The sequence below is a fragment of the Nuphar pumila genome, chromosome 13 (genome assembly GCF_984573655.1).
Source record: "Nuphar pumila chromosome 13, dmNupPumi1.hap1.1, whole genome shotgun sequence".
NCBI classification, from domain to species: Eukaryota; Viridiplantae; Streptophyta; class Magnoliopsida; order Nymphaeales; family Nymphaeaceae; genus Nuphar; species Nuphar pumila.
Genome location: NC_143261.1, coordinates 16,660,615 through 16,675,180, shown reverse-complemented (window position 1 = coordinate 16,675,180; position 14,566 = coordinate 16,660,615). Strand labels below are relative to the sequence as shown.

The 14,566-nt window shown below is 38.5% G+C and overlaps 1 protein-coding gene across 1 annotated transcript in view; it reads right to left on the bottom strand.

Annotated features, from left to right (window-relative positions):
• Positions 1-8,360: 8,360 nt before the first annotated feature.
• The window catches only part of LOC149817922 (uncharacterized), a 61,535-nt gene continuing 55,329 nt past the window's right edge, over positions 8,361-14,566 (bottom strand). The window contains exons 3-4 of the mRNA XM_089985248.1: positions 10,152-10,325; positions 8,361-8,720 (exon numbers count right to left, since the gene is read on the bottom strand). Of these exons, the coding sequence (XP_089841374.1) occupies positions 8,562-8,720; positions 10,152-10,325 (333 nt within the window). The 3' untranslated portion in view covers positions 8,361-8,561. The remainder of the gene's footprint in view (positions 8,721-10,151; positions 10,326-14,566) is intronic.

Genomic DNA, 14,566 nt, shown 5'->3' with positions numbered 1-14,566 from the left:
TATTTGTAAGACATCAAAGGCAATATATTCAAAGTTTTGAAGCTAAGGTTTTTTCTCGTGTCCAAATAGACACAACTTATATAAGTTTTCAAATGAGCTCATCCTACAAGTAAAATCATAATAAGATCTTAGATAAGTCGTAGTTGCATGCAATACCAAAACAATACAAACCAAGAAACCTGTGGATTAGCGACGACCTAAATCCATCGCTAATCCAATGCTAATCTGTCGCTAAACTGTTTAGCGACGGATAACTTTCATCGCGATTTTTTCAACGCTAAGTAGTGCAAGAACTTATCCGTCGCTAATTTCATCGTTAATTTGTGACGGATTAGCGACAGACATGATCCATCACGAGTCTTTTGCTATTTTAAATTAGCGATGGATAATATCCGTCGCTAATCTGTCGTTAAATTTTAAACAAAAAAATTTAAAAAAATTTACTCGCTGCCCATTCTCCGGCAGAGAGCAATTTTTTTTCACAGAACCGGCGCGTTCCGGCGTCGGGACGTTCTTCCGCAGCAAGCCAGTCACTGCGGGAGAAGGGGTCGTAGTGGAGATGGGATCCAGCGAGGGAGAGGCGGAACGGGCGGTCAAGGCAGGCAGCGTAGCCAGGGTTGACAGGGGAGAACTTGCAGGAGGCGTCAGGCTGGACGACGACGCGGAGGATGGAGGTGTCGTTGGTGCCCGAGCAGAAGGAGACAGGGACGGAGGGATCGCTGCAGAGCGGCACACAATCTGAGATGGAGCAGGGCCCACCGGAGTCGGTAAGGATGTTAGCATTAACGGCGATGATGTAGGCCATGGTGAGGAACGTGGTCGTCCCCGCCCTGATCTCGATGGTGAAGCTGGACCTGCGCTCCTCGAGCTTGAAGTAGCAGCCCACCCTGCTCCTGCCCACATCGTGGTTCAGCCGGCTCAACGCCCTCTTTCAACTGCCCTCCGTGGTGCGAGAGACCGATGCGCGTCGTCAGAGGAAAGGCAGGGCTTCTGGCATCCTGAGAAGCGCCTCAGGTGGGGACAGTTTAAATCGAACGGGGGAGGAAAAAACAGAGGGAGGGAAAAATTTGAACGGGGTGGAGGAACAATTTTGTGCCTCAGGTGGGACGGTTTAAATCGAAAATTAGCGACGGAATTAGCGAGGAAATTTTTTCGTCCCTAATCTATTGCTAATTAGCGACGAATTAGGGACGAAAAAATCCTCTCGCTAATTCTGTTACTAATTAGCATTTTTTATAGTGTTTTGAGGACGAAAAAATATTGTCGCTAATCCATCATTAATTAGCGACGGATTTAGCGACGAAGATATTTTCGTCGCTAATTTTACAAATATTTCAAATGTTAGCGACAAATAGTTTTCTCTCGTTAATCCGTCGCAAATTTCCGTCGCTAATTAGGATTTTTCTTGTAGTGATAATTCATGAATATAATCATGATAATATTTGAATATCCATGGATTTCATCAAAAGTTATGCAAGGTCGTATAAAATATCTATCAGGTGCTTCATATATTTCAATAAAATGATACTTTTCTTGGGAGGGATAATTTCTTTTGTTTCTTTGGATTTGCCTTAATTATTGTATCAAGAGGAGGGGTTGTAAGGTTCATGGGGGTCTTTCTTCTACAAGGGTGCATTTGTTTCACCAATTTTGTTGAGAAATGGGTTATTTTGGTGAGAAAACATCTCAAGTAGATCTCATTTCTTGAGGGGAGATGGTGAAAATTTGTGGTAAATTAACAAATTCTGTTTTTCAAGAAATTTTCAGAAAAAAAAATTAAAATACAAAGAAGTGCTTTTATTGAATTTATGTCACCAAAAATTTGTGATAATTTCTATCTATTTTTGAAAATATCATACATTTTACAGTTCAATCGGGTTTGAAAATATTGTGATTAAATCGTGGTACAACTTCAAATTAGTTGTAACATGGCTTTTACAAGCTATATGCTTTTGTCTTTTATATTTTCATGACCATGCTTTTCATGGATTTTAGGGAGCGTTTGATTACATGAACAGAACCGTATAGAACAGTTCGAACAGTCTTGTCTGGACATTGTTGGCCGAGCACAGAGTTGTCCTGAATAAGCCTAATCAGGGTACACCTACCCACAAACGCGGTTGCCTGTGCAACCAAACGGCTCCTGAGATGAGCCAGGATCGAGTGTCATCACATGGCACACTTTTGAGTGTGCTTCTGCACCTGGCTGCCCTCCATCTGCTTTTGGGCCCCACAACTGACAGACTGTCAGCCAAAGATGGAAGGCCTCAGGTGCTGCAGCACACTTCAAAGTGTGCCATGTGATGGCACCTGATCCTGGCTCCCCTGAGAGTTAGAAAACTCACCAAAAATGTTTTTTTTTTTTAGAACTAAAGGGAAATGTACCTTGCAAATAAAATTTCATTTGGAAGCAAAATTTCTACACCAAACAACAAAAACAAAACCATATTACAACTAAGTGACCACACTGCACTTGCTCAGAGTGCAACCTGGGGATAAACAGGTTCTATTTTTGGATTTCCTTTGTCGTTTATGGCAAGAAAGAATCTGAAAAGTACACAATTTATTGTTTTTCTTTGTTCATTTCTCTCAATGTCAATGTTCCCTTTAGTTGCTGTCATTCAATAATTGACATCCATTTTGCCTATTTGCTAAATGTGATGGCTCTTAACCTAGGGCCTTAGGCTGACACTACCCTGCTCTAGTTTAGATCTTAAACTGCATTTGAGACTATGGGACCCAACCTTTTCATGTTTGTTCAGATGATTTTAAGTATCTAATTTTTCTTGATATATGCATAATACGCTGCTAAGACAACATCCGTAAGTACAGCAGGCTAAGTCTCTGATCCTGAGGGTGGTTTCTCCTTGAAAATGTCAAAAAATGAAAAAAAAAAACTTGGGTATTCCTGCATCATAGTTAGGTTCTTTATCAAACGGTCAAGGTGGTGTAACGAGGGTCACGTGCACACATTTATTTGGTACGAAAACCCTTTGCACTAGGGTGTTTTTACCCTAGAAAATTTTTGTTCTAACTGACTACTAACTTTAGACTGTTGATCGAAACTGTCGATGCAATTTCATCTTGCTTATTTATTTGGTCTCAAACTCTTGATCAACACAATGATGTGAATAGGATTTTCAAATGAATGGCAATTAATCTCAAAGGGCAACATGAATGTGGGAATCAAATATATATATATAGAATATTGGCAATAAATCCAGTCTCTTGGTTTTGTGGATTGTCATGGTTTTCCTGTTCATGTATTGCAGTGAGTTAATGCATCTAGTAAATGGAAGTCTCATACCTAGGAATGGTTTTCAATGCATATTCTTTTTATTTTTTTATAGTTCAAGGAAAAAATTCCATCACCGACTCACACATCAGCTGCCCCCGGTTGGTAAAACCCTTGAGATCTCCCCTGCCCACCGGAGAGTACGCCGGGCTTCTACCTTGTGACAAGGGATGCCACTCGTGGGTTTCGAACTTGTGATGTCCCCATCAACTTTGTGACATTCACAAGTGGCCCCTACCAGATGAGCCAAGACCGTGGGCTCCAATGCATATTTCTACGTCTGATTAAAGCACCAAAATCAAAGAAAACCATCTTCTTCTCACCTCAAGAAGAAACTCCAAAAACTTAAAGGGGCCTACCATAAAAAAAAAGTCTTTAACAGTATATTGTCTCTTAGCAGCAACTAGGGATGGCAGTGGACCGAGGTGTGGGACAAGGTCTCCACCCCGCCCCGTCTCAAAATCCGAACCTCCATCCCCATACAGGGATGGATTTTAACCTCCATCCCGGGTCCAAACGGGGGCGAGGCGGGATCCCGTTTCCCCTCGGTCTATAGTCATTCTTTGAAGGATTGGAGACGGGGTGGGGCAAGGCGGGAAAAAGCGTAAGTTCATCCCCACCTTCATCCCTGCACGGGAATAGATTTTAACCTTCATCCCCGCCTCCATCCCCGTTTCATGCCCTTCATCCCCGGTCCAAACGGGGTGAGGCAGGACGGACCCAGTTGTCCCCGTTCACTGCCATCCCTAGCAGCAACCCATTCTGATCGCTGGAACCGGTGCTCAGATTGTGCCACGTGGCCCTCACAATGAAAATTTTTAGCAAGGTAAAACCCACTAACTGGGGTGTACATGTGGCATGATCTCAGCACCAATACTAATGGCCAGGATTGACATAAGTTACATCATCTGGCATATGACCTGATCCGTGAGCGTGGCCCCCTAACAAAATCTAATCACAGCCCTTGGCTTCTTATTGAGCTCCAAAAGTCCAATACTGGATAACTCCGTTTGTGTATGTGTGTGTGCACGCATGCTTGTGGGATAGGTGTGTCATGTGTGCACGTAGGCACGCACAATGTTGTCAGAATCGGTTTCAGGTCTGAATCGATTATAAAAAAAATCAGACTATCGGCCGATTCATATCGAACCCGAATTGTTTCGGAATTGGTCAAATTTCAACCATCAAATGACACATCATTAGAAAATTAAAAAAAAATAACAAAAAAATAAATTTTTTATTTAAACCCCTTAAAATATTAAAATTTTGAAAATTAAACAGAATAGGCCCTTTAGAACATGGAATTTGAGCTGATTTGCACGCATGCTAAAAGTCCATGTCACTTGTTGCATCAAAAGAGAAAGAAAGGAGACCAGATCAGGTGATCTGCCAAATCACCCTAAAAGTGATTGTATAAAGACCATGAGGTCCTTGTGAGATGAATCAATGAACGGTGAAGATGTCAAATCACTTAAAGTGATTTGACAGATCACCTGATCTGCTCTTGAAAGAAAGTAACTCCACCTATAAAACTGTTTTGATTGAGAATAGGGTTTTTCTTTTAAAGAAAGTAGAAGTAGAACTACACCACCTTCCGAAGCATCCTATCTAAAAAGAAACAATTCTCAATTCGTGAGTCCATGTCTGAAAATGTAAATACAAACAAGGGAAGGAACTCATAAGGAACTAACATTTCACCCACTTCAAAATTCTCAAAATACAGTGGTTGGGCCATGCAGCATGCGAATTTTCATGAAAATAACAGATAAATCTTGACATTTTATCTTTTATTCCTTATCACTGCCCATGATTATAAAATTAAAAAAAAAACAGCACATGTTTGCTAGTAGGGGCAACTCATCGATGTCACCAAGTTGAAGAGATGTCATGAGTTTGAAACACTTGGTTGCATGTCCTTTGTTGCCCCTGGTGGACAATGGAGACTTGGGGTTTTTTAAAAAAAAATGAACTCACAAGTGAGCCACATGGTTTCTCTAATTATCCAAAAAAATAAAATAGATCTTTCATTTAATTAACAAATTAAAAGCATAAAAAAAATTTGAACCTAGCCATCTTTCTTGTTCATTACCGTAGGCCCATATTTCCATTCAATTAGCACATTTTCTTTTAAATAATGAAAAAAATGAGTAAAGCGTAATTAGGAAAGCTTTATCTTTATTTTGTTTCATTGGTAAGCCCCTCATTTCAACATTCATACCTAAAACATGCAAAGACCTTTTGTTTGCATCGGCTGACTTTCAACCAACAAGGCTCTTGGCATCCAAAGTAGCTTATATGGAAACATGTTAGAATAATTGAACAATGACAATCACATCCATCTATCTTCATAGCAATCACATCGTAATCAGATCAATAATACTAAGAATCTAGTTTGATTCACCAACGGGGGGGGCTATGCTTGTCTGGCAGGAGCAGTTAGTGCACATCACCTTGTGTTAGGACGTTGCAAGTTCTCGAACCCCATATGGTATGGTTGTATAACTGGAAGGGGTCGGCCTAACCCCATCTTTCTCTGTCGAAAAAAAAAGAATATAGATTGATTCCTAAAAAAATTAAGATATTAAGATTCTAGATTAGGATTGAAAACAAAATAAATGATGCTCTTAATCTTAATTGCATGGTTATGACTTTCGGCGAAGGATCAACATCAACCTTTTATTTTTATGGTAAGGAACCTTCCTAGGGACACAGGTCACTTGATGTGACTTTCATCGAAGAAGGATCTTCAACAACCGTTTTTCTTTTTTAGATGATGAGGGACTTTCCTAAGGATGTCGGTCACTTAATGGGACTGCCTTCCTATGAAGTAAATTCGGGGTAGTCAGCCAACCTCATGCCTTGTAAACACTGATCAGTGAAAGTGATGATGATATGGTGTATGTCCTTGCAGTATTAATGTTCAATTCAACATCCTTCATCTAGATCCTCTTAATGCACTTCCTACTTGCCAGGTGATGCAAACGGATCGGATCAGCTAAATACATAGAAAAGTTAGATCCAGATCGGGTTAGAACAGCCAAAAATCATAAAACTTCTATACTGGATCCGGTCCCTTGCATCCCCGGTGTTGGGTATCAAATGAAGTAGTTGATATGAAATGTGGTAGATACCAAAATGAAGAATAACAACTACCAAGATTTTTATTTAGCAATCAGTTTAATATCATGTATACCAGCTTGTTATCCAAAAAAGGAAAAAATGAAATTCAAAGTCTATCACGGGCCAAAAGCAGAATAGGAATTGCTGCCAGTCCAACTAGTAATGATTCTACTCAAATAATTTTATCTGAGAAAAGAAAAAAAGATTTTTAGTCGAATCATTGACGTGGGCAAAGACAGGGAGGCAGTATGAATCTGTCATGAGATCCACCCTGAAAAGAAACTCATGCATATAATCTTTTTCTTCAATTTTTTTTTTTTTGGGAAAATCATGCATCTAATAGTAGAAGATACCTCCACACCCCTTTTGTACAAGCAAAAATCAAAACTCAAGATCATCAGATGAGATTTGTCGAGAGACAGGTCCACCATGATTATTTGACTTACAGAAAAGGGAAAAGAGAATTTGGGGACAACATTTTCATACTTCACAGCAATGTTCTCAAAATGGGTCTGGATCCACTGATTCAGATCGAATCTATCAGAAGACGATTCAAAAGGAGCTGATTCAAGGTCGGTTCAATTCATTGTTTTTAATATTTTTTAAGGAGGTGATTTTTTTTTAACATTTTAAGGGGGCTCTCGCCTCCACTTGGTTGGTAGGAACTGTCAGTGCACGTCACCTTGTGGTGGGACGTTGCAGGTTCAAAACCCAATGGTACTTTGAATAACTGGTGGGGGTCTGCCTAACCCCAGCTTGCCTATCTAAAAAAAAAAACATTTTTTTTTATTTTATGATAACACATCATCTGATAGTTAAAAAAGCCAATTCAAGATTGATTCGGTTCGATTTTTTTCATTCTTTTAAGAAACCAATTCACCTAGTGAACCCATTTTAACAACATTGTTTCACAGTAACAATGTTACCAAAATCGAATCAAATTGGCTGATAACTTAATCTTGAATAATTGACATGAAACTTCTTTCTTCTTGGTAGTAAAGCTGGAGAATGGCAGCCATGGTATTCGAACACGAGACCCCTCAGGCAGATCAGGCTATATGGCATATGATGGGCCGCTGATACAGACGTCCAGATTGCATCACGTGGTCATCACCGTTTCTCAACAGGCCAAGTTTGAACCCTTTCCAATGATGAATCCAGAACCAAAATTGATACAACTCTGATCAGGTCCCAACTATAAGCATCCAAAGTCCAAGTCATAACTAATATGTTGACTTGTCTAGTTCTTGCAAGATTTAAGTGATATTTCAAGATGATGACAGATCACAGTTATTTCAAGCTTATATGTTCGATTTTGTATGAGAAAGTTACAAGTTTCTGAACTCAAGTGGGAAAGGAAGAAAAGCATTCATGTAGCAGATTACACTCACAGCCATAAGTAATGCTCAAAGAAATGCTCGAGCATTTGCAGAGTTGGTGTAAAGTTTAGCTTGATTTACAAGGAAACTCTCCGAGTTGTTGAACTACACAAAGTATCATAAAGAGAATTAGGTAGGCATTATTGTCCAAATTTGACCTAAAAGCACTGCCACAATAAAAGTCATTAGCAGAGACAAGACACAATCTTTCCTCTATTCAATTATCATAAAAAAGAAAAAAAAACATTACACTTGCTATGCAAAAGAAAGTCAAAAAAGAACATCCTGGATTGGGAAAAGATTACCAAGAAATAAGAGAAAAGAAGAATGAAATTCTAGCAAATTTGACAAAAATATTGAGCAAAATAAAAAAACTGAAACCAATTTAAAATGAAGTATACTTCAAAACATAATTGGCGGAGCATAACAGACATTGTCCCAGCTAGACCCAGGATAACCCCAGCGCTTGCCATCCTTCTTGCACCATATTCTAATTAATGTAATGAATAACATTAGTGAAGAAAATTTTCCATAAAATTGAAATAAGGTTGAGCTGCCTCCATGGAATGACAGATTTCTTAAAGAAATCAAAATTTTCATTTAACTGAATAACTTAGCAATGCATCTGCCATCATTCTTTGACTTTCTTGCATAAAGTCATAAAGTCCAGCCAAGTGGGAAAAGTATAAATCATGCCCCCACATTTGCTGAAGGCAGTTAATAAACAACTACTACCTCATTTAAACCAATGCCACCATGAAGAACTGCTACTTTTTTCTTTTCATGCCTTTTGAATCTCCAGCAAGTGGCTTCACGCATAGCCTTGGCTTTGTATTCACAAGGCTGTGAGGAAGAACGGCCACTGCAACAATTAATGACCTATTTGGTACCCCAGAAATGGGTAGTACTTCAATGAGCACAGCCATCTGCAAAAGTTTATATGATTCATATTGTAAATATAAATGTATAATATAGATAAATATGATGGTGAAACTGTTGCTGCATGCCTTCCAATATGCTATACCGTGGGTAAGGAACCCCCTAGTAGAAAACCATAATATTTTCAATTTTGTGATATCTGACCCTCCAATGTGATCTACATTTTCGGGCTAGTAGAAATCAGTGCTTGGATCATGTTATTCCAATGAGTATTATACGATTTTGTAGAGTTGGGAAAATCAACAGCATACAATGTAACAAATTTTCAACCCTCATAAAATTGTATTTTTACATTTCTTTTTTCCATAACAGAATTGAGGGAATTAGGGGGCCCCTCCCTTTTACAAACAGCTTTTTAGCCAACCCAAAGAGGCCAGAGGCCTGTTCAAACTATCAGGCAATTATTCAACCCCCATATACCAGTGGAGTTTGAACTTGCAACGTCACATACACGGTGACTTGCACAAACTGCTCCTACCAGATGGTCGGAGCCCCCTGTTGGTAATCATGCTTTTACGATGAAAAAAGTATGATCCAAGAGTCAATTCCTACCATTTTAACCATGCTAAAGACATCCATGGGGTTAGATTTGGTCAAAACAGCATCCTGCTATGAGTTTCAACTAGAGGGTTCCTTACCCACGGGGGTACAAAATACTTTCCCCTATATATATGAATGCCTTCTGAGAAAAATATAGAAAAGAATAAACTAAGGGGCTTGAGGGAGACTTGCATTGGCCATTGAAGACAAGTACAAGCATGCCCATAAGAGCATGAGTTGAGCTCCATCCATATCAAGAATGCAAGTAGTTATGTACATTGATCTAGGACATAGCTGCCTAATACTCAGCTCAGCTTGGCCCATCTTCCTACCTGTAGGATTTAACTTTTCCTTAAAAGTGACATATGAAGAGAACATAACTGAGAACAATCAAAACAAGTGACTGCTAATGCTAGTAGAGGAAATGGTTTATGGTACATAGGCTGTGCTAAGAACATAAATAAATGGCCTACAGGTTTCACCATACAGCAAGGCAATTTGAAGTAGTTGATCCGTATCAAGAATGCAAGTAGTTATGTACATTGATCTAGGACATAGCTTCCTAATACTCAGCTCAGCTTGGCCTATGCCCCCTACATGTAGGATTTAACTTTTCCTTAACAGTGGCATATGAAGAGAACATAACTGAGAACAATCAAAACAAGCAACTGCTAATGCTAGTAGAGGAAATGATTTATGGTACCGAGGTTGTGCTAAGAACATATGCAAATGGCCTACAGGTTTCACCATACAGCAAAGCAACTTGAAGTAGTAAATTCGTTCACATGCTATTTATGTTCTGCAGTAAATTGGTAGGGGCTAGCTAGCAGTTCCATTAAGAAAGAAGGCACCCAAAGAAGAAATATCATAGTCAATACCTGAGGAGATTTTAGATCCACAACTGAATCTGCTACAATATCTTTCACAGCACTAGCAACAACACATAGACACTCGTTTCGATCTAACAGAGTTGGTTTTTGGCAGTCACTAATGGAAGTTTCCTGCTTCACTTCTGCTTCTTCAACATCTCTCTGTTTAAAACTCACTACAAACTGAAAACCCAGTTAAGAAAGATCAAATATATTAGTAATCAACAAATACTTCAGAGAATTAGAAAAGATAAATATAAAAGAAAATATCAGAAGCAGGAGTGTGATCTGATAAAGTTCCCTCAAAGTGCAGTTTTACAATCAGTTCATACAAGTGTGTAACTGAGAAATAAAAGCAATTCAACTTGTTTAAAGTTGCCTTAAATTATGTGTTCTTGCAGATTCTGAGGATATTAGTACTGTTGACACTTAGTAACATACACTCCTAGAGCAAGAAGGTACTTAAAAAGTAACAAGATGAATGGATTGTGTGAAGCAACTGCTTGACAGAGGGACAACCAATTAAGGCCATCATGCATAGATTGGCATGCAAAAAATGCATAAACTCATTAAAAAGTGACTCATATTTGGGTGCTCATGGAAACAAATTCTGGTTAATCAGCTGTATAGCAAAATCCTTAATCTTACGATGTCAGGAACAACTAAATCCTGTACCAACCTCATGGATCAAAATCAAGTTGTCAAAAGTTAGACCTCAGAGGTTCAAGACATGATGACTATACAACAGTTGTAAGAGGTTTGGAATTAAGCAAAAGCTTCCCAAATCTGGTATGTGTGTGTGTGTGCATATGTGCACACGCACACATGCTTTGCCTCCACCAAATTCCAGACATGGCCAAATCAAACAATTTTAAAGTTTTGAAGTTTGCAAAAGCTCCCTAACATTAGAGTATGTGTGTGTGTGTACACATGGAAACTAATACCGACCACTTCTAGTGCATGTTAGAATGTGTGTACTCCCTTGAGTTGCATTTTGCAACATCCACCAATAACTCCATGTCCCCTCACCTTTTAAAGCTTGGCAAAACCTTTTCTATTGAAAAATGTGGATGAAGCTGCTGAACTAAGCTTAATCGGAATTTACATACTGAGGATCCCACAAACCATATTTTGAACAGATGATATTCTCATCTCTAGACTTGTAAATTTTTAACAAGCATTATACGCTTTGCTTTATCCAAGTCATTGAATCATATTAGTTCTATAGGTCAATCTCAACCAATGCAGCGGGTTCCTGTTGACACCTAAAATTTTCTGGGTTCCCCAAACCAACTTCGATCATTGGTCCCCAACATCATGCCATGCCATGACTCGTCAGAAACCGGGATGCACTCGTTCACATTCCTAGAGATTCAAGGTGTGAAATTTTTATACTTTGTTATTCATCGAGAATACGAAGTATCATTGGAAAAGGAGTTTTCTATTGTCCCAATCCATCACCAAGCACACTCTTAATCGTCAAAGGCGGCGCCTAGGCGGCCTAGGTGACCTAGGCATAGCCCCACCGCCTGGGCGACCAGGTCTGGGCGGTGGGGACCTATATTGCCGTTTTTTTTTAAGACATCATTTGTTTTATTCTTTGAGGAGGAGAAGAAGAAGAAAGAGAAGACAATATACATGTTTCTTATTATGTTTTTTATATATTTTTTTATTTTTTTATTTTGGGTACTGCCTAGGCCCCAGCCTAGGCCTTTTTAGGGGCTCATCGCCTAGGCTCCACCTAGCGCCTATGACAACTAAGAACACACTAAAGTATTTTTGAAAGGATATTTTCAAAATCCTATTTAATAAATGCATTTCAAAGGATATTTCTAAAGGTTTTCAGTGTTTTAAGGTAATTTTGAAAGAAAATACAGTTTTACCAAACTTTTGACCCATAAAATAACATCCTCAACCTCTTTCAACCAAAAGTAGAGGTTTCTAGCTTTCCAACAAACTAAAATCACTTTGATGCGACATCGGAGTGGAAAATTATAGCCAAAATATGTTTTGGGTTTCAAAATTAACTTGTTTGAAAAGTAGGGTCAACTTTGAGGACATTTTTTACCATTCAAATGGTTGAATTTGGTTTTGAGCCTAAAAGAGATTTTGTATAGGAGGATGTTAACTTTTCAACTCACCAAACCATTCATCAAACGGACTTGTAGAACCCAAGGCATTCTACCACAGCCTGTCAAAATGACCCTGGGTCAGCGCCAGTTGCACTCACTGATGCCAACCTAGGTCAGCGCCACTTAGGCCAAATGGCGCCAACCTCAGCGGGAATTCCACCCAGGGAGTCTATAAATGTTAAATTATAGTATTCTTTTGTAAATATATATATTAATATGTATATAAATTTAATGTGTATATATATTAATATATATATATATATATCAGGGGTATTTATGTAATTTTCTTATTCTTTTTCTTAGTTTTCTGTTTTTTTATTTTCTTATTTATGTAATAGGTAGTGCCCCATAGGAGCACTTTTGAAATTATGTTCTAACCGTTGGAGCTAGCCCCAACTAGCCATTGGGCTAGTCCAAAAGCTAGATCAACTAGCTGTTGGACTACACCAACGGCTAGTTGAGCTCTCTTACTTCCTCTCTTGTATATATATATATATATATATATATATATATATATATATATATAGAGAGAGAGAGAGAGAGAGAGAGAGAGAGTAATGCGTTCATTAGGCCCTCTTTTTCATTAGGTCTCATTAGGCCCCTTCAAAAATTGTAGTTCTCAGTATTTTTTTCTCACGTCTAACACAGTACTAGATGTGATCTGTAGGTTTTGTTTAGTGGGAACCGGTTTTTGGATAGCCGAAATCTGACCTGTATACAGGTTTTTCAGGTGATCCAAAATCAATGGCTATGAAGGTACCAGTTTTTCCCGACTCATAAAAACATGTTTTTCATCGAAAAAACATGATCCAAGAGTCAATTCCCACTAAATTGAGCATGCTAAACACATCTAACGGTTCAGATCTATCATAAAACACTTAAAACCTATGGGGTAGAACGAGAAATGGGGCCTAATATGTTGAGTTCTCACATTATATATATATATATATATATATATATATATATATATATATATATATATATATATATATATATATATATATATATGAGTAATGCACTCCTTCCGCCCACCTTCTTGTTCTGCCCCCTCAAAAATCATTGTTTTTGGCATTTTTTCTCACATCTAACACCATAGATGTGATCTATAGGTTTTGTTTAGTGGGAACCGACTTTTGGATCACTGGAATCTGACCTGTATACAGGTTTTTTCGGTGATCCAAAATCAATGGCTATGAAGGTACCAGTTTTTTCTGGCTCATAAAAACATGTTTTTTGTCGAAAAAACATGATTCAAGAGTTGATTCCCACTAAATTGAGCATGTTGAACACATCTAACGGTTCAAATCTTTCATAAAACGCTTCAAAACTATGGGGCAGAACGAGAAATGAGACCTAATATGTTTAGTTCTCTCTCTCTCTCTCTCTCTCTATATATATATATATATATATATATACATATATATATATATACATATATATATATACATATATATATATATGTGTGTGGGGGGGGGGGGCACACTCACTTATGCTTTTCTTAAGCATTTTATCAATAAATTTATTTATTTTTTATGTGTGTTCTTGCCCCTAAGTGGCTTGCATTCTTGTTCTGTATTGACCCATAAGAGGCTTGTTGTACTTGTGCACATATTTGTAATTGTGTAAACCCATAGTGGCATCTATTTGTGCACTCTTGTATTTCATTACATGGTATCAGAGCCTTGAAGCTCTTGAGTTTGTAGAATCATGTGGACGAGGATCACGTGGTGGCGGTTCGAGAGATCGAGGGTTCGTTGCTTTGAAAAGCTCACCATCAACACCGCTATCTTCCTTTATCGTCTTCTTCTCTCCATGAGAAGTATGAACGAAGAACCACGTGCCAAGATCCTTGAATTTGAAAGAGTCAATAAAGCATTCAAAAGGAGAGCTAACATCGTTAGAGAATATTATGGTACTCTTAAAAGACTTTGAGATCAAATTGACAAAATTGAACCAATATGGGAGACACCTAACAAAGATCTTCAAAAGAAAAACTAAATCCTTGAAGAACAATTTTTTTCAATTCATGAAGGGTCTTAAGCCTGGGTATGCACAAGTGCGGGTCACCATCATCCATCGCAAGAAAATTTCACCTCTACACAAAGTTTTAGCCGAAGTATGTATGGAAGAGACAAGATTGAAGACTATATTCGGATCCAAGGAAACCAAAGATAATGTGTTGGTCGTCTCTAGACCTGGTGCCAATACAAACACATACAAGCCTCCTCACTTCACCAAGCCCAATTTCGGGAGGCCATGTAACGATAATAGGAGGAACAAGATTGCTTGTTA